The following is a 20,733-nucleotide window of genomic DNA, read 5'->3' on the forward strand; positions in this document are numbered from 1 at the left end:
TGCATCCCTTACCTGCCACATGTGATTTCACCTATAGCTCTCCGCACCACTGACTCCAAGCCCTGAAGAACTTGGTCAGCATCTGGTCAGTGAGCAATAGTGGAAATTCCCCTGCACTCCTAGCCAAAGCTCAGGGGCGAGCGAGACTCCAGACAGGCTCCTATGACCACGCAATGACCGGCAATTAAAACGGACCAGGAGAAGGAGAAGCTCGGTGGTATTTCAGAAGTTCACCCCGGTGCCATACACACCCGGGTTAACAGGTGCCCCTCAGCACAGCTTCTGCCCAGACCGTCTCTGCGTCCGCATTTGGTACCCACCAGCACGAAGCTGACACTGTCTCACCGCCCAGGCTCTTCAGAGCTTAGGCCTGAAGGATCAAAATACCGATTTATGTATTTGGAGAGAGAGAAGTGAATTGTAGACAATAAAAAAGCATGAATTCAGCCATTTCTCCCTTTAACAGAAGTTCTTCATCAAAATCCTGAAGCAAACACCTCAACACGCATCCCACGAGCTACGCCCAGTGCCAGACCTGTGAGAAGCTATAAAATACATAGGCTAGTTAAACTCTCCCTGCAGGAGGTTCACAGCCACGAGCTGCACAAACCCAGCTGGGGAAACGCTACGCTGAAGCCCCGCTTCCAGACCGACATGCAAACCGAAACAGCAGAGCGTGACCGAAGAAGGCCAGAACAGGGGCCGAGATTTTCATGGCCCCCAACCCCAGCCCTACGGGTTCCACGCCGTCATACCCACATCCCCAATCTTCTCCCTATCCCCGCGTGCAAATCCCATTATCAAGCAGAGCTACCTGGGAGGGCGGAGAGACCAGGCTCCCGTCGCGCGCTGGTTGACGCAGCGGTGAGACCAGGCTCCTGGAAGGCAGCAGCCTGTAACCACCACCCCGAGCTTCCAGGGCTCTGGCCAGATCCCCAATTTGCTACATGATGCTCGGAGCAGTAACTTCCGCCCTCTGTCTCCAGAAAAGTAGTTTAGCAGCCCGGGCTGTGTAGGCACCGCACCAGCCTCCCCGCTTGTCGCATAAATCTAGTGCCTTCGATTACATCATGCCAGAAAAAACTGAAATGTAAGTCAGATGGTGAAGGCATTAATGGCAGCATTGTAAAGGCCCAACAATGCAAACCTTCCCAAAATGAACTGTCTTGACCTTTGCCGGGCTGACAATAAAAGTGTGACATCATGTGCAAACGAGCTTTAAATTTAAACCAGGTGTAGAGAGCTGCCTGGCGTCGTGCGGCTGCTGTGCAAACCACGAACATGCGAGCAGCGATGCTGGAGGCAAGAGAAATGCCAAGCATGGACAGGACCCACTCGGCAACAAAACCAGGTACGAGCAGCTGGTGTGGTGCAAGACCAAGTTCTGCATCGCGCTCAAAACGCTGGAGTTTGTGCTGTTCGGTACCAGCTCGTTAGGGCAAACGTTAAGTGAACACAAATTGGCCGATATTCATTTCCACGTGTGCGAGCATTCGCACAGCTCTGCAATCGAGCCAGCAGCACAATAATGAGGGTTTTTTTTTTTTTCCTTTTTTTTTTTTTTTCCTTCTCTTCAGGACTCCCTTAGACCCCACACAGAGTGTGGGGCTGCGCTCACAGCTATTACAAGTGCCGTGATCTACAACCAAAAAGCAGCTCCCTGCTCCAGAGCCCTGCCAGGGCAGCCATCATCCCTCTTGCCACCACCCCGAAACGCGGTGTCCTGCCTTCCCTGGCGGCACAAGGCCACCCTTCCCCAAGGGGTTTCCACCCCGCTTGCAGTGCCAGCCCGCGGGGCACCCGCAGCCCGGAGGCAGCGCCAGCACAGGGCGGCAGGTCTTCTTCTGACACATCTTCTGCTGCCTCGTTTTATAGAGGGGAGCAGAAGTGCGGTGAAGAGGTGGGTTTGCTGCCGATGAAGCCAGTCATCTGTGAGAATGTCAACTGCAGCTCTCCCTGGACAAGTTCTTCTCTGCATCCTTTGCGTTTTGGAGAGCATAGTTCAGCGAGTAAAATCAAACACTGTGCTGGTCCTGGAGGAGCAACACGTAGCAGCCCCCCGGACCATGCCGCACATCCATTTCAAGCTGGGTGCTGCACGACGCGGCCTGCAGGACAGAGTGGGGACCCCACATGACGATGCAGATGACTGAGAACGCTTCTCACTGCGCACACACCCGACCCCCACCAAACCAGGAACGATTTTTTAAGAACGACAGCCTTCCCTGGCGAGAGGAATGCTCCAGCCCGAGCTGGGGCTAGCAGCAGCACCACTGCACGCCAGGAACGAACGGCAGAGACGGCAGCGCCCGGTCGTTGCGCTGAGCAGGCACGTTACGCACAAAGCAGAGATGACAATGGCAGGAGTTACACAAGCGCTGCTCTTTATTTTCTGGGGGTTTTTTTGGAACGTGCCCTGGTTGTTCCACACGGAATCTGAGGAAGGGACACCTCAAAGTAGGAAATCTGTTGTACAACATACAGGTTTGACACGAGCTAGGCAATTTTTACATACAGATAATTATTATTTTTTTTTTAATGAATTCCAATTCCACATGCAGCGTGGTTGAATGACCACTACTGAAACAAACACAGAAAACACCACCACAAACTGTAGAAATGAAATTGAAGCAGCACTCTTCTAACACTGAAGATTCTCTGCCAGTGGCAGTTACTGGGAAGTAGCAGTAAATGTGTCCGACAGTTTTTCAGTATGCGGAGCAACGATTCAAGAACTCCGATCAGGACAGTCTTCCCATGTCACAACCTTAAGATGTCACCATGTTTCAAAAAGACAAATTCTTACAAGAACAGACATGATGAGCACACCACAAAGGTCTGCCTACGTGTAACATCGAGCTCCAAGGATGACCAGCGTTGGACAGGGTGATAATCACTCCCCCTAATGATCACTCAGCCTGTTCAATTAACAGCACATTCATCAGTGCCACGTAACTGACAGTAATGCAGAAGTGAAGTCAAGGGGAAGGTGAAAGGAGGGACAGAGAAGGGACAGAACAGTTTCACAGTGTCTGTTTTCACTATACAGGGACAGAAGAGAGAATTTTAAATAAACTTATTGCCATGAATATTAAGATACAAACTGCTCAGAAACATGGGTTTGATCTGTTCACAAGAAAGATTCTCCACACCCAGCTCAGCACAGTCCATCTGAAATCTGAGCAGCCGTTAGATGGACAAGGACTGGAAATAGGAGAATGAGAGAAAACAAATCAAAGGCTACCAATTAATTTTCATCTCTTACATTGTTCTAGTTCAGCTGGGGAAAGGCAACCTTTCCAAGCGAGTTCAGAAATGCTGCAGGCCCCTTCATCCATTCCTGTCAAAGCCTTCAGAAAAAAAGGCTGGAAAATGCTAACGACAGGTAATAAAGCAAAACCACTGAAATTCGTAAATCTGGAAATTTGGGGGGGAGATGTGTACACAAGAATAAAGAAAAGTACATCTATCAACGTGTGAGCGAGCAGAGAGTTCCAGACTGGAGGCCTGTTTTGCTCAAAAAGTTCATGCTAGTGTACAATTGCACTGAAACCCTTACACAGACACAATGAACAGAACAGCCTGTGGGAGATGTGAAGGATAAAAATAGTGTCCCTGCTCTGCTTTTTTATTGTAGAAAACACTCATACCTTTTTCAAAATTTGAAAATAGAAGTTCTTTCTCTTTCTGCCACTCTCCCTTGCTCCATACTTTTAAGTTATGTATCATAGAAACTTAAAAGTAGCCGTACTCCTAACTCTCTTTAGAGGAAAGATAACACACACTCTGTAACCCCCTTGCTGCTGCCCTTTCTGCACCGCAGCCAAAATGTCCTAACAGAGCTCCAGCCGAGGTGTGAATTGCTTCTCTTCATCCTCACCGAGTATTAACTTCACACCCTGCTATTCATCATTCCAAAGTCTACCTATTAGGACAGTTATTTAAGAGCCAGGCTAGTTAACTAGGATAATACTCGGGGATTAAAAACAATGCAGTGATTTCCGCAGCATTACAGGAATCAACTGTAAAACTAACACTGTATTTCACGTGTTTTCTCAGTCACATTTTTTAAGACGATGCACACAAACCCAACTGCCTGTGTCAGAACAGGCAACTAGAGTGCACAGCAAGGCCTGAGGGGGAAAGAGCAAAAGCTCAGCAAAACTCCGCCAGCTTTCTGCGCCTTCACAGATAATCCAAGACTTCAGTGTTAAGTCTTGCTGGTTAGAGTTTAAAATAAAGTGACTGCAGTGATTACGAGTATTACTCAATAGCATGCCACGAGAACGTATGACAAATGCAAAACAATTTCTGTAAAATTTCTAATAAATATTCCTCCTAAATTCTAGTGTCTGGAAAAAACCCTACAGTTCATTCACATGAATGTAAGGTCTCCTGCTTTCCTAAAAAGTTTTGGTTCAGTCAGATAGAAAATAATTTCCTGACATACAGCTGTCATTGCTTTCTGAAGGTACACCTTTATAAGCTATGTATTTAGCTTTTTACACTACTGCCAGGGATACCCTGAGTGTCTGAATCCCTGTAGTATAACGAAGCCTGTGACACACAGCTATTAGAGGGTAGCCACAGGCAGGAAGGCAGCTACATCTGGTTATCAAGAATTAAACAAGCTGGGAGAAGTGCAATAATAAGGCAATAAATAAAATAAAGGCAAGATGGGGAGCCTCAACCATTAATACTCACACAATGCTGAGAAAGTCTGATCGATCCCTTGATCGAAAGAGGCCAGAGACCCCCCAAGTTAGAGGCATCCCCTACTATGTGCAAACACACACTTTAACCTGCTGAAGCAAAACTGCTGGGCAAAGATCAAGGTTTTATGAGAAAAATGAGCTGATCTAACATGTGCTGCTGCTGCTCAAAACTGGCAGTCCCACTCCCCCCCCGCCCTTACTTTTCTTGTCCCCTGAACAAGCTCACTCTGGGTTTTTTGTTTGTTTGTTTGTTTGGGGTTTGGTAACACATGTGACACATTACCTTTTCTGGCAGGTAATGTGTCACATCTTGCAGTCACATCAGTTTCCTGCTAGTTAAACACGCTGACCAGGAGCCACTGCCAGCGCCACAGAAGTAGTTGTGAACTTCTGGCCAAGAGCAGACATGCTGTTTCTGGTACTGACAGACTATTAGATGGCTCACCTTGTGTCATGAAACCTCTGCTAGAAACTTTATGATAAAAAAACTGCAGTCTTTGCCAGCAGAAACTTTGTGATTAAAAACTGCAGTCTTTGCAGAAGATCGCGTACCAATTCCCGCAGAGTGGGGATCCTACCAAAATGTCTGAGTTAGCGCCAGGTCTCACCACACACACCTATTTCTATATTAAAGTCCTATGTAGAAGAATACTCCCCAGGCAAAAAGGATTCCTGAAGCAGTACCAAGCTGCACCACCTGGGTGCCTCCAGGCCATCTATCAAAAGTGAAAAGTATCTTACGGCTCCTCAGAGAGCAGAGCGATCTGTTGGCACTGAAGTCGGAGAAATCCTAGTTGTCAGCTCAGGAATAGAGGTGGTGATTCCAACTCTGCTGTTTGCTGCTCCCCCCTATTAGACAGATGAGGATCAAGCACATTCGATCAGGGTTATGTTAAAGTTGGCACATCACTCAGTCTTTCCCAAATCCAATGTGACATAATTAAAAAGGTTAATAGCACAGACCCACTGCTAAGAAGCTGGAAATGCCAGGCTCTGGGGCGTCTCCCCTACCTCAACTGACAAAACATAAAGTGAACGTATTAACAGAACTGTTTCAGCGGGACCTTCTAGCAATAGGCAACTGATTTGCTACCTGCACACCTTATGGACAGGGAAATTTATTGAAATGTCACTTGCGAGCTGCTTTCGTATCACATAAATGTATTACTTCCCTATGATTCACTTGTGTCTTATTCCACTTCTCAGATGTAAAAGTGCTAAGCTAAATTAAAAGAAATATTGCATCTGGAAATAATGAAGAACCTTCCCATTCTCTAAATTTTGCTATTTGAGGCTGAGGTCTAATTTCTTAATTTTACACAAGCCATTTCTGCAGAGGCTTAGCTTCCTTAGGGCATAAAGTCTCTGAAGAGATTAGGCTATTTTAAAGGCATTGGATCCCATCTGATAGAAACAAATTTTCAAAACCTTACCACGATATCAGCCTCTACTTTCATTCTACTAATATGAGAAACTTTTGTTTAATACCATATTTAATTAATTAAAATTTAAAAAATACCATATTTAAGAGAGCCCAGTTGGTGCTGAAAATTGCATCCACATTTCATTTATGAAAAAAAAAAAAAAAAATTTAAAAAGGGTCCATGGCAGTTTAGAGGGATCTGAGGTAAAATTAGGGTTCCATAAAATTTCCTTTGTCTTCAACAGAGGCAGAATTTCACCTTTCATGCCCAAACTTTCTCTGACACACAACAGTACATGAAATTCAAATATGAAACACTTGTAAAAATGGGAATAAGAGAGAAAAAGGAAAAAGTCTTTCACTGGGTGGAATACTGAGGTACATCGAATAATATTTAAAAGCAGATATTAATTGAAAAATGTCTATTAACAACTGCAAAATGGAAATACTTCCTAATGCTACTAAAAGCTATTATGCTAGATGGGCAAAGCCTTCTGATTTAAAAATTACTTCAGTATGATTCAAGCACACTGAGGTATAAAAACTGTATTTAAAAAAAAAGAATTAACGAGTATCATGATGTGCCCATTAAACTGGGCTAAGGCAGTTGGTTTCTGGATCCATGTTAGGATAAATTAGGGTAAACATTTGGATTCAGGAAGTTCTTAATATGAACTGGCTGAAATTTTGGAAATTATTAAAGCAACAGAAGTCTTTCATGGTTTAGGATAATGCACACATTATCCTAAATGCACACATCACGATATGCACATCATGATTGATGTAGTATCTATCCATCTCATTGTCTTCAAAAGAGGACTTATTTCAAAGTTCTGCTTTTGTTCACCATGGGCACTAAACCATTTTTGCACTGCAGAAATTCTCAGGAGACATTTTTACCTGTCGAGATTACATCATTAAAAGCTAGTATTTTAGAATGGCAAAGACTAATTGTCCAGTAACTGAAGGGAGGGACTCAAGGTTAAAGAAGGAACATCACTAACGCAGTGAAAAAGAACATTATTTCTTCCGTAGACAGCTTTGGTCAGTGTTTTCTTGAGGATGTCCAGCATTCATTTCAGTAGTTTTGGCACATCTCTGGTCCTTCTGAAGCTCAGTTCAGACAGTGACAATAGTTGATCAATTGTTATTGATCAATCCAGTTGAAAATTATTAGAACTAAACTGAGAAGGCCAACACAAATGCCAAAAAGAACCAATGCACATGCCTGTGAAGAGAAGAAAAAATTAATGTTTTACTGAAGTAAGCATTTTACATTTTTAAGGTTTATAACTAATGATGAAAAAGATGTAAGAACAGGTTTAAATAGTGTCTTTTAAAGTAATGTTTAATTTTTCAAATTACTTAGTCTTCAAACACAAGTTATCAGCTTAGGGGGAAACTAAACTAAGCCTACTCTGGGATAGTTTCATTGGGAACTGTCAGAGCAGTCTGGTTTGCCTGCTCACATTATGCGCCCACAAAAAAAAAAAATCATTTGCTCTTTACAAACTGAATTTGTATTTTACTAGAAATATAATTAAAGTCACAATGGATTCTTTACATTTTTGAATAGCCAGATAATGATAAAACTACAGTTCAAGAGACAGTAGCTTTCTGATTTATAATAAGGCCCCAGATCTGTTGGAAGTAGTCAAGACTTTAAATGGTCAGAGAGCATCATTATTAGATTTTCTTTCAGACTCCCTATTTTGTCAATACAAAAGCAGCCCTATGAATCATAAGGATGGCAGAAGGACTATGTATAAACAGTTTGCCAGCATTTTAGCCACTGTCATGAAGTTCCCCTGCTGAGCACTGGTTATTAAAATGAAGACAGTTACAGTGCAGGCTGCTGCACAAACTCCAACTAGAACGTAACCTGCTACAGCAAAAGAGAAACCATAAAGAGGAGGAGAAAAAAAAAAGGGGAAGAGAAAAAAAAAAATGTTTTCGAGAAGGCTTACATAGAAAACAAGCATAAACACTGTTTCACTTAAATGCAGTTTGGCTTTGTCCCAGCTGCCCAGCCAACATCAGAGTAATGCGTAAAAAGTGAGGAGAAATTGGATTAAAAGTGAACATCTGAAAACTATAGGGAAAAGCATGTATTCAGATCAATGGGTGGCATATGGACATACTGCTAGTCAAAACTCCTTTGTGAAGAAGGAGTTTCAGAAAGACTAGAGCTATCATGAAGGAGAAAAGAAAATGCTGACAGGTTTTGTGAACTGCAATGAAAACAAGAACTTGCCCCTTGGATTACATGTATTAAGATGCATCTAAAATGAGCTTGTTTAAATATAATTAGCACACATGAAAAAACAAGCATACCCCAAGTTTCTGTGGTGATAAAAAGTCCTCTCTGCTAAGTTTAAGGTAAAATAGTCCAGGATACACAAACAGCAAACATGTTGAGGTGGTTGAACCTTTAAAAAACAGAAAGAGCAGAACTGAAGTATATTACCTTATCATAATACCGAATTTTTTGAAGAAAAGTTAAAAAAAAACCCACCACAACAACTTACCAACTACTCCAAATACATTTTTAATGTCTGGCACGTACATTGCAAACAAAACAACAATTGTATTCAGCGTTAAAGTGACAAGGATATGGCAAATCCATGACACAGGGAGATGAGAGAAAAATACCATCAACACAGCTTTCCTTGCCTACATAATATGAAGAGAAACATTGCATGGGTAAGTACATACATATACATATACTTTAGTCTTATCTCAACTTCATAAAGTTAAGAATCAAATCATTCCAGATGTGAAGCATTTTAAAAATCAAAATGCAAAAAATTTAGTTAAATGTTTTGTCTTTCTGTAGCATAGAGTTTACTTTAGTATTAAAACAGTATTTATCACATGGCCATTAGTCTTAAGGAATTACTCCTTTTTTGCAGGGACAAAAGAAGGTCTGGTGGATCATGCTTTGTCTCTTTGAGCATGCTTGGTAGCAAGTGTCTGCACGTTGCCAACTGATACATAATCTATGCACTACTTCTATATACATAGTTTTGCATGCACAATTCTTTTTTGGTCCTAACTGAATGAATTTTCAGTTCTATCATGGTATTGATAAACTAAATTAGGGGTTTTCAGTGAAATAGGTCAATATATGTTTTTAATTTACACTTAAATTGAGTTTTCAAGTATAAGTGTGTTTGTGTGTGGGTGTGTGCATGTAGAAAGGAAAAACCAAGTCAGCAAAACTCAATTTAAGAAGGGGAAAAAAAAAAAATCAAACTAAATAAACTTTAGAAGTTCTGAACTCTCTAAATTAAAAACAATGCTGTGGGCTAGTTTTAATCTGAAATCTGTCTCAAAAGCACAAATTAGCTTAGTGGTTAGTTGTTATTTTGGAGCTCTCATGGAACATATGCAAATATGTGGTCTTTGATCAATCACTTGACAAGTGAATAAGATACACAACACTAGATGTGACTCAAATATTGCAGTCTGCAAAGCATTAGCATTACCACTGCTTAGGCCAGCTTAAAAACATTTAGGAGTACTTACTGGGAAATGGATTAGAGGGACTGTCAGAAGCACAGCAAATAGTATGGCTACTTTGACAGTCATGATGACAGTGTCATGGGGCAGGTACCTGCTGTAACCTTGCAGCAATTCAGAGTCCACTTTGTCTGAAAACAAGGAAAGTTAATTGCTTTGTTAATCATTTGAGAACTCGATAATTAGCAGCGCATATTAAGTTTACATTCAAATTGATCAATTTGCTTGTGACTAATGGGGAGTGGAACGGGGTTGCAGATACCATCACTTTGGCATTGCTGACACACCAGGATACATAACCCCGAGAAAACTGAAAAAACTTCAGGAGGCAAGTCCTTGTAGAGCCTCTGCTGAAGCCCAAGCTACCTGAAGAGAAGATACAAAGATGAAGGAGAAAGCATTAAAAAGCGAGATGTGACATGAAGCCAAGTACACGGTAAAACTTGTTCTATGTGTCCGAAACAGTCAACACTGGAGTCTTTTGGTTGAACTGGAAGCCAGAAACAAATCAATTTTGCTATATTGGCTGAATTGCATTTCCCCCCTCCCAACCCATTAAGTGATATACAAGCTAAAATTTCATTATTTGAAAGAAAAACTGCAATTCTAATTTAAAGGAAGAAAGAAATGTTCAAAACTATGCTAGCGTATGTGCTTTTGCTTGCTATAGCCAGCAATATATTGCTGGATGACATGGAAGAGGATAACTAGTATCAGTTATACTTCTAAAAGATATTTCTTATTTAAAAAAGAAAAAAAAAAACCACCAAAAAAAACCCGCACCAAACAAAACCATCAGTTTGGATTCTTACAGCACCCAGACAGTAACAGAGGGCTGCACTGGCAACGCACCCAACCAGGCCAAACACTTTCAAATGACAGCTCTGTTTTCTTCCGCAGCAAGAATCTCACATGCTATCCACCACATGCGTGTTTAGCTATGCAAAACCGACTCTGTTGTGGAGTCGTTGTAGTACTGCATACCATGCATGCACTATCGTGCGTTACTTTTGTATTATTCGAGGCAGAAGTGGGGCAAAAAGTGATGAATCGGTGATGAATCCTTCACTTTTGACTTTTGCCCTTTTACGGTGAAAGTTTCACAGCAGAAGTCAGAGCCCCGAAAGTGGTCTTGCTACCCTGACTCTTTCTTTTCTGGACTTCAGAATGGACCAAAATTTCCACCGAAGTCCAGTTGCCACTCAAAGTTTCAAATTCACAGAAAGCACAATAAGCCATCTGAACCACAGAAAGATGAAGCATGTCTCATTTCAAAGAGGGAACTCTCTTTTTGTTTTCAATTTAAAAGAAAATGTTTTACATTTTCTCAGACTGGTGTTTTAGGAACAGGGAACAGATTCTATTTAAAGAAGTAAGTTAATTAAACAAGACAACCAAAAAGTGAAAAAAGGAGAAGCAGCTTGCAAAGGGGGGCGGGGGGGATCTCTTGCAGACATCCACTGTTGGTTCCAGTGTTTTAGGCTCTTGAGCCTTCAGAGTTACTAAAAGAAATGAGGCTTGCAGAAACCCAGAAATGTTTCCAGTCAAACAGACAAAAGACTACGGTCAAGACAGGGTCTTGTCCCAAAGAAATCAAAACAGTGAACGGAACAGGAACTACCAGGGTTTCTAGGACTTCTACTGTTTTTCTTTTCTCTCTCTCTCTCTCTCTTTTTTTTTTACACTTCTTGTCGAGATCTCATCTGGAGACAGGTAGTTATCCTGCACTGCCTGCTGAATCTCTCAGACTCTCAGAGTGGCACTCAAAACTATATTTCCATATAAACCACATGGAGACAGTTAGGAAACAGTAATAGTGGCCTATATGCTATCAGGGGTTTCACAACTCCCCATATTAATTTTTCAAAGGATTTTGTCTGTCAAGGGAACATCTTCAGACAGTTATGGTCAGACATCACTTATAGTTGGGGAAAAAGGTGCAAATTCCCTAAAGAAATTGAATTACTAGCTGCCAAAAGCCAACATTCCTGGTGCTTTGTCAACCTCACAATCAAGAAATACAAAACATTCTGAAAGGAGAAGAAATCCTCATCAGAACACCTTTGTCTTACTGCCTTACCATCCCTTATAAGAATGTTTATTCATTCCTACCAACACAGGTTAGCATGTGGTCATCTCATAAAAAGGGTGAGTTTTCAGAAGCCCTTAAAAGAATCCTCATAGACGACTGTGATGCATTTACGTGACAGCATTTGTATGAAACTACTCCAGAAGACAGATCACCAAGTACAGGCAATTCAATTTGACAATGAGTGCTATGTGAGCAAAACACACCTGCGAATTTACAGCAGGATACACAGAGCCAAATGACATTTCTTAGAAAAGGCATCACACTGATGTCATATATCACACAGGATATTTGACAGGATACTAAAATTGCTGTATGGAATACAGACTCACCTATCCCTGCCAAGGTTATGATGGACCTTTAAAAAAAACCAAAGCCACTATGTAGATAAGGGTTCTGAAATCTTCCTGAGCATTTGGGAAGTGCAAGAATACCAGACAATGTCAACTATGTTTAAACTCAACTAAAAAACTGTACCCAAAAGAATTCAAGAGTCCAAATGCAGAATTATTAAATTGGTACTGAAGCACATTGCCTTGTAAGCTGTACAGCAAATGGAACTGAAAGAAGTCTGTAGAATTTGGTAGGGCAAATTTCATACTCTGCTATTTCTATTTGGTACATAAAAAGGTATATTTACTTCATCAAGCACTAGGTCAACAACATCTCTAAGAAACGTGCATTTCTCGGTGCAGTTCATGTATCAAACAGATGTCACCTCTGGCTCAGGAACTGCATGCAACACAATTTATTAAGACCAGAAGCATGTGCTAGGAAGCCCAACTCAAAGCTTATCCTTTTAAATTTTTAAATCCTTCCCTAGTCTTTTGTCATTGCCCTCCATCAAAAATAAGTCACAAAACTAGATGGGTGCTTTCTCCAATTCAGACCTTCTAATATTCTTATGTTCTTTGTCATTTTTTTTTTCTGGAGTCCTCTAGCTTGTCTTTACATTACACATAAACAAAGGTATCAGGAAGAAGTGAAGTCCTTTAAAATAAGGCTTTCCTAAATTGGATGATTCATGGTAAATATTTTTTTCCCCACTTCCAGAAGATTCCTAATGAAATAGCTAGCATTAGTTCCAATTAATTTGTAAAAATTAAAAAGCCATACCTGCTTTGTACCCAAGCTGTATGAGACAGGGAAAACATGCTGCAAACCTTCACGCCTCCCTAACCTTAGAGCTAGTTTGCTGTGGGTCAAATTCCCCTCACGAAAGGCAACAGCTCAGTGCCACCTAGAGACTACAAATGTGCTGGGATGTCACAGGGTTAGTAAGTGATAACTGGTGCTAGGAGATACCGCCTTAGAACAGACATTTCAGACTTGCTGGACAAGCAGGCTATTATCAGATCTCAAAACTTCTCATAGACTGTGATAAATCCATTCCCAGCTTTTAAGTGAAGGTATTATACAGCCCAACATATCATGGCAATCAGTCTAATTACATAGCATCAGAGCGCATCAGCAGAGCATCAGTTACAGTTTAGGGACCAGAATCTCATCTGTATAGTATTTTAGGGCATAAACCCTGCCAAGTTTAGCTACATTACATTTCGAGAAGTTAATGACACTGTAGTATTTTGCAGTAGTAGGCATATTCTTGTGTCTTCACAGGAATAAGATTTCTGAGGATTCAATTGTATCAATGCACAAACATGCCTGAAGTACTTCAGGTAGAATGCATTTATCATTTATTATTAGCCTTCATTCTGAAGGATACTTGAAGAAAACACTTACCATAAAACGTCAGGTACCCAAACAGAGCAGACATAAAGTAAATTAGGAAACTCAGACCAATTCCCGTGACAGTCACATTCTGCATTCTACTTTTGGATGGACTAAAATGCAAAAAAACCCAGAAAATTAGTGTTGCTTAATCTGTATTGTGGACTATGAAACACAATACAATCTACATTAAAAAACAGCAGCTTGCCTTTCATATGAAAGCATCCTCTTAATTTATGGCCACAGAGTATTTGCTGAGGTCTGTGCTGTCAGTAACATTTAGAGTTTTTAAAAGTATTTTTAGTCTGGTAATTAAAGGGCACTTTTCATGCTGACAACTAACATTGTCCCCCTCTAGTAGGGAATTTGGACATACCAGAGTATTTTTCAAGTCAAAATTTTGATTTATACAGGATGATACAAATTCAGAGCCAGGAAGAGAATCAGGGTCAAAAAACCCCACTGAATCAGATGTGGCCAAATGCAGATTCAGTTACATCAATAAAAATTAACTAGCAAGTACCTTAGCAAATGACCTTTTTTCTCCAGATTGCCCAGGCCAGGACAATGTACTGACATTGATGATGGAAACATATTTGCTACTTTTCTCTCCTGTAAGAGAGGAAAAGCCAGTACAGACTAAAACTGTACATTGCCCAAACCCATGAAAGCTACTTAGTTTGCATTGTTTGACAGCACTGACTTGAAAATTAAAATTATTCAAGATTAATTTAAGGAAATATTACAGAAATACTGTAATTGTATTTTAATATAGCATGTGTTTTCATACATTACCTCCGGAGCTCACAATAGATGGGTAAGACTGAGGTATGGCAGAGAAAAGAGAAGGCCATAGTTGGTATTGCATAAGCGCTCTAAAACAGAAGAAAAACATATTGTAGGTTGTTTGTTATTACAGATGGTTGGAAAATTATCTGGATGAATTCAGTTCAAGCGTTGGAAGTCAGTGGAAATCTTTCCACATTAATCCTTTGAGATAAATCTCCACAACCCAGAACAGCGTCTCTGAATTGTTCCACAACAAAATGGACCTTTTCAGCGAGTATCTCTTCCAGTGGTGGTCATAGCTTACTGTTTCATGATCAGGAGAGGTCATGCTGTCTATAAGTTGACAAGCGAAAAATTCTTTTTTAGCTATATTGAAGCCAAGTACTTACATAAGAGTAGGATCTGCCCCAGCTGGTGTCTCATTAATGAAATTTTCTAAGAAGTTTTCTAAATTCTAATATCCATTGCTACCTGTCAAATTATTGATTCCTTCATCCTGTCTTCACTGTTGTCTTATTACTTTGTCACTAAAATTTGGATACAGCTTCCAGAAAATATAACATGCTTTGGCATCTGAAGTTTTAAGATAGTTATATAATTAAAGTTGCAACCACACAATTAGTGGTATATTATTCCAAAACCTTGTAATAGGAGAGATGAATCATCTAGCATAGCTTACTTCAATTGCCAAGTGGAATAAGCTGAACTACTACAAACACTTTTTTGCTGACACAAATCAGGTCCATACTGGTAAAAATATGCCACTTTCTATTGGTAAAATTAAAAAGAAAAAAGAAGTAGAAATGAGTCCCAAGATTCTTCAAAGCACAAAAGGCCAGACAAAAGGCCAGAATCTCACAGCCCAGGGAGCTGGTCAAAGCAAAATTTCTTCTTTGATCTTCTTTGATAACATTTGTCTCATGTTTGCATTGCCCAAGCGTTCCCTCCTTTTTCTTGGGAGGGTGAGGGTGGATTTTGTTTTTCTCAGATAAATGCAACCAACCTTGTTCCTCTCAAATTCCAGTACACCGCAGGCCTATCCCACATTTATTCTTCCCTTTTTCCCTTCCTCTTCACCCCACAGAGACTAGAGTTCTACATGATACTTCCTCTCCTGCAAGCCTTGATTGGTGGTGACATGATTTAAATGCCTCATTACTTAACAAACACCAAAGCTGGTATCCAGTGAAATGCCCAAGATGGCATTAGGCCTGAAAAATTAACTTCAGGTAACAAAAAATTAAGGTTAGGTCCAGGCAGTTTCAGGAAGCCCACGCTACCTCGCAGGAACTAAACGTGTACACGGGGCCAAGTAGCACAGACTTCCAGCTGAGAGTATATTCAGTTGGCTCGGTCCAACTGCATCACGAGGCTGACCACCGCTGCATCTGTTATACTTTATACTTTGGTTATATTTGCAAAATGTTTTCATAAATGCTAACTTGGACAGCCAGCCTTCATATAAAAAAAGAAAGGGTGAGACTGGATAACATTTGGCAGCAGGTATAGGAAATATTTCGGCAGCCTATAACTAGTTTCACAGAATAATACCTTACCCTGGATAGAGTTAAAACCCCAATTCTTTAAAAACCAACCCCCGCTCTTTAAGTTTGCATATTGTTAATAGAGATTACCTCTTTTGAAAGATGAAAGAGCTTTGCTTTACAATCCCCGGTAGAATTTGAAACCTGTAAGACATACATGCAAAAAAATGGCATAATGAAAGAATAAACCCAAACCACAGACATGAAACTTTTTCGTTTCTGTGATGATTAAGAAAAGAAGGAATTTAAATTACAAGTACTTCTGAAAGCATCAATGTAAAAAAAGCATTACAGTTACTAATAAAATTAGAAGAACTTCAAAACAGCATGCACTTTACCTGTAAAGTCTCTACGGCACTATTTAGAGGTAGAGGACAAGGGATCGACCATTTTTTTACCATAATCTGCAAAGACAGCATAATTAGTGTATGAACGATACCCTAAAAATCAGTTCCAATTTAGATATATGTAGCTAAAATATCAGACTGTTGGTGTACAAAGCAGGGAGCTACGCTCGGAGTCAACTAACAGGCTTGACTGGCAGAGAGTTAGGCCACAAGACGGAGGCTTGACAGAAAAACTTGCCGGTGCCATTCCATACAGCTGCTTTCTACGCACAGCTGGCAGCCTTACGGCGTGCCTAGCTGGAGGTGGTGCACTGCAATGAGCTCTGACATTAACTGAAATACAACCAGCACTCCACATTCACTCTCTCTGCGCTCCACACTGCCGCCCCAACAGAAGAGCTGCTGTGTTAGCCATCCCAGGCTCCTTCCCTAAGTAGACAAGCCCTTAACAGAGATAGAGCAGAGCCTAAGGCTAATCTTAAAAGGCAGAAACATATGGTTTGGACTAGAAAGCAAAGGAAAAACAATAAATGCAATTATTGTCCCAGAATGTCATTGGGGCTTTAGCTACACCCTGCTGGTTTAGGGACTGCCAATTAACAGGGCTGAAAATCAAAGAGAAATTAAAATAAGAAATGTTACCTCCTTTTTCAGGAGCTTAGTTTAAAATGATAGTTGCATTGCTCTCCTCACCCTAATTAATTTCCTATTGTAGCTGCCTGGCTTTAGAGGTTATAATTCTTTTGAAGCCTAGAGCAAATAATTAAAAGCTTAATTAAAGACTCAGATTCGCAAGAAGAATAACATAGAATAGAATCCCTTCTCCTGGCTCAGAGAACTACTTTTTGCTTGCAGCCAAGTGGCATTTCCCAGAGGATAGGGATTAGATGCTCCCTCTTATCACCAGTGCCAGGAGAAGCAAAGAAATGCTACCTCCAGACAAAATGTGGGGAAAGAGAACTGCGGTTACGCAGCACACTGAGTCCGTCATGGCAATAACACGTCTTAAACTGCGTGACTAAGAACAACTCACAACAGCTCAAGGTATGGAACTAGGTAGTAGCTTGCTCAACAGCAGTCTGCAAACTCTGTGAAAAAGGACTGTCCATAGAAATCCTCCAACCATGTTTCTGACACTAAACTGGCACTGCTTTACACCAGGAGGTCTGTTCTTACCTGCTTATTGATCAGCTAAACTGCCTCCTCTGTGCAACGTGAACTGCAACCTCATCAGGGGAAGGGTGTAAGGAGGGACAAGAACACAACAGTAGTACATCAAGAAGTTCAACCAAAGAGTGAGCAAGGGAGAAGGAAGAAAGGACCAAACACTAAATATAACTTGGGCCTGTATCATACATATGCATGACTCTGTCACATGGGTCACCCCTGCTTCATTCTCTTTCTTGCGCACTAAGCCTCAAGTTGCACCACGGGCGGTTTAGATTAGATATTAGGAAAAATCTCTCTCCGGAGAGAGTGGTCAAGCGTTGGAACAGGCTGCCCAGGGAGGTGGTGGAGTCACCATCACTGCAAGTGTTCAAAAAACATGTGGATGTGGTGCTTTGGGACATGGTTTAGGGGGCATGGTGGTGTTGGGTTGATGGTTGGACTTGATGAGCTTAAAGGTCTTTTCCAACCTTAATGATTCTGTGATTCTGTAAGCAGCTACGAGCCAAGACAAAGATACAGACTGCTGCTGCTGTGGTACCACAACCGTGGATGCATGGCTGTGCTAGCTCCCGAGGAAGCCCAAGCTTGTTGGCTAGCTGAAGACATTTATGAGGCTGAGCAAGAAGGCAAAATATTTTTTCAAGGAGATCTCTGTGTATTTAAAGGCACCCAGACAGGGGAAATAAAGGAGACACTTTGAAGGCTCCAAAGTAGAAGGCTTTGTGGGAACTCTGGCTAAGGTCGGAATGGGCTGCCAGGGCATGAAGCTAAAGGGCAAGCTTTCGGGAAAGTACAGTGTGCCTGGCAGGGGTAGAGGCAGGGTTTCCTGCAAGCAAAAGAGCAAAGATAGATAGAGATATACATGCACATAAACTTTGCAGAGGGAGGACAAGATAAGCCAAACCTAAAAAGCTGAAGAACATTTTTCTAAAATAAAATTAATACAGATTAAAAACAGATTGAAATGGAAATAAAAGACAACAAAATAAAATGTACTAGGTGCATTTAAATTCAGTAATTATATTTGCGCACGTGCTTAATTATTCAAATCTGTTTGGGTTTCCAATTGTAGCCTGTTGAGGTCCCCCCCAACAGGAAGAAATTTTAAAGTTGGCAGCACAGCCCAGTTAGCTGAGCAGTCATGCAGGCAGCACAATGTTCCTCTCGAACTTTAAGCCTATTTCATATAAATGCTGTCTTTTGAGTATAACAAACATTTGGGTTTAGGTGAGGGGAAAAAAAAAACAAACAATCCTAAAGAGAGATTCTAGTGCAAATAGGGTATTTTAAACCCACATTGCCAAAAAATAAAGTTAGAGGCTCAAAATGTACTAATATTCTCAGCGATGTTGCTTTTTTGTATCCTGTGGAAGGAAAACAGGAATTATTCCAGCAATACTGACAGCACTCAAGAGAGGGGCTCTCTGTGCATAACATCATTCATTACATATGGCAGGTTCTCAATCTGCATCACATTTTGTTCTGGGAAGATTGATTTGGAACAAAATATTTGGAAAAACAAAACAAAAGATTTGGAAAAATACTATCAGGAATCATGAACACCTTTGTTGAACAAGCTACCAATAGGGCTGTCTCCACAAAAAAAAATTTTAAAAAAATCTGTCTTTACTCTTCACTAACATTCAATATAGTAAGAGGGGAGGCAACTGAGAAAAAAAAAAAAAAAGTTGTACTATCACATTTAATTTCTTTTCACCTAGGATTCAAGTCAGGAAACTATTCAACAATCAGAAACAAAAGTGCTCAGGACCTCACCGTATCTGGTTTTGAACTAATAGTTACATATATTTGTTCTACTCCCATATCAGCTCATCTCTGTCTTTTCACTTTTTTTCCAAGTGAGGACTATAAGCAGTATATTAACTTTAGAGAAAAAGATACTGAAGCACAGAGAGAAGGTACGTGACCTGCCAAAGCCCCACAGCAGAGCACAGAGTAGTCTCTGGGCCTTCTGCTCAGTGCACTCACCAGACCATACTGACCAAGACATACATTTGCTATTGTACCTATCTTTTCTGCAGACTGTATTAAAACTGTGGCTTGCTGACAAAAAGCTGAACAGATGGTATGCACTTGAAAATGCACAGAATTATTGTGTATGCAAAATATAATTGTATTACTTCCATATGACTGACTAAGTTTTCTTCTGGAACAAATTAAAACATATCTGCCCTACAGAAATTAACATTGTGCAAACTAAAACACCATTTCAACAGGACATATCACCCACTTCAAAGCACTAGATATGAAAACTAAACCACAGTTAATGCCTTTGAGTTTCAGTACCTAAAGAAGTCAGAGAGAATATTCTGTGAAGAGTATTAGTTTTCTTTAAACATCCATTATGGCTTTTAAAAATTTTGACCTCAATTAGATTTACTGTGGCTGCTGCTTTGTCACTTAACAACAAAGAGTAACCATACAAATGTAACCATTTCCTAAGAAACCCAGTAGTCTGGGTGCTCCTTGATTAGTACTTTTTTCATAGTGAATCAAAACTAAACCCTAGCTTAAATAAGCCCAGATTGACATGTCTGCACACAAGTCCCGCTGACACACTTGCCTTTTCTGAGCCCAAAATGTTTTCAAATGCATCCACCCATTACAACAGCTTCTTCAGAGATGCATACACATTCCCACGGAAATCCAGGAGCTGAGCTTGTTTTAAAACTCTTGCAACTACCTTCAGCCAAAGGCCTATGTCAGCATTATAGTTAGTGGGGTTTTTTGGGGGTTTGTTGGTTTTTTTTTTTTTTTTTAAGATAAATTTTAGGAGAGAGGTCAAAAGTTAAGGCAATTTATAAATATTACAAATGAATTTCCATTAGCTCTGGAGAGGCTGTAGCTGCTCCTCAATGCTCAGTTTAGGAAGAATACTTCCCAAGGTCCTACAAACACTGCAATTCTCCAGGGATACCCTAGGGAGATGTTTTGACAGCTTTGAAGTTTGGTTTTATCACATGGTTTAGCTCCTAATAGATTGCCTTGGTCTTCTGGATGGCATGTTTGTTCAACTTGCCTTCAACTCTGTTTATCCCTTTGTAAAACAGGTATTAAATGCAAGTCAATGCAAGCCAGAATGACAGGGGAGAGGGGGAACGTTCTTCCAGGCTCCCAAATAAGATTCTTGTTTCTGTACCTGGATGGCAGAGTGCAAGTTGCTTGCTTGTACTACATATTACACATGTGCGTTAATGTACTTTTTCCCCTGTAAAAAGAAAAATAGAGCAACTTAAAGGCACAGTTTCCCTCTTAGATCTGCCTAGCAGGTCTCACTTTTGATATTTGGAAATATCTACCTCACAGGGGCCTTGAGAGGCTGAACATCAGGGTCAAAAACCCTCATATGGCTCAGTGAAAAGAACTTTTCCTTTCAGCAGGC

At 40.8% G+C, this 20,733-nt stretch overlaps 1 protein-coding gene across 1 annotated transcript in view; it reads right to left on the reverse strand.

Moving 5' to 3' along the window:
• Positions 1 to 7,285: 7,285 nt before the first annotated feature.
• SLC38A6 (solute carrier family 38, member 6) overlaps positions 7,286 to 20,733 on the reverse strand; it is a gene marked incomplete at its 5' end in the record, with an annotated part of 38,947 nt that continues 25,499 nt past the window's right edge. The window contains 8 exons of the mRNA XM_010297171.1: positions 7,286 to 7,366; positions 8,473 to 8,567; positions 8,667 to 8,811; positions 9,667 to 9,791; positions 13,493 to 13,593; positions 14,276 to 14,355; positions 15,904 to 15,957; positions 16,152 to 16,217. Coding sequence (XP_010295473.1) covers positions 7,286 to 7,366; positions 8,473 to 8,567; positions 8,667 to 8,811; positions 9,667 to 9,791; positions 13,493 to 13,593; positions 14,276 to 14,355; positions 15,904 to 15,957; positions 16,152 to 16,217 — 747 coding nt within the window. The remainder of the gene's footprint in view (positions 7,367 to 8,472; positions 8,568 to 8,666; positions 8,812 to 9,666; positions 9,792 to 13,492; positions 13,594 to 14,275; positions 14,356 to 15,903; positions 15,958 to 16,151; positions 16,218 to 20,733) is intronic.

Source organism: Phaethon lepturus, unplaced genomic scaffold (assembly GCF_000687285.1).
Source record: "Phaethon lepturus isolate BGI_N335 unplaced genomic scaffold, ASM68728v1 scaffold9801, whole genome shotgun sequence".
Taxonomy (NCBI): Eukaryota; Metazoa; Chordata; class Aves; order Phaethontiformes; family Phaethontidae; genus Phaethon; species Phaethon lepturus.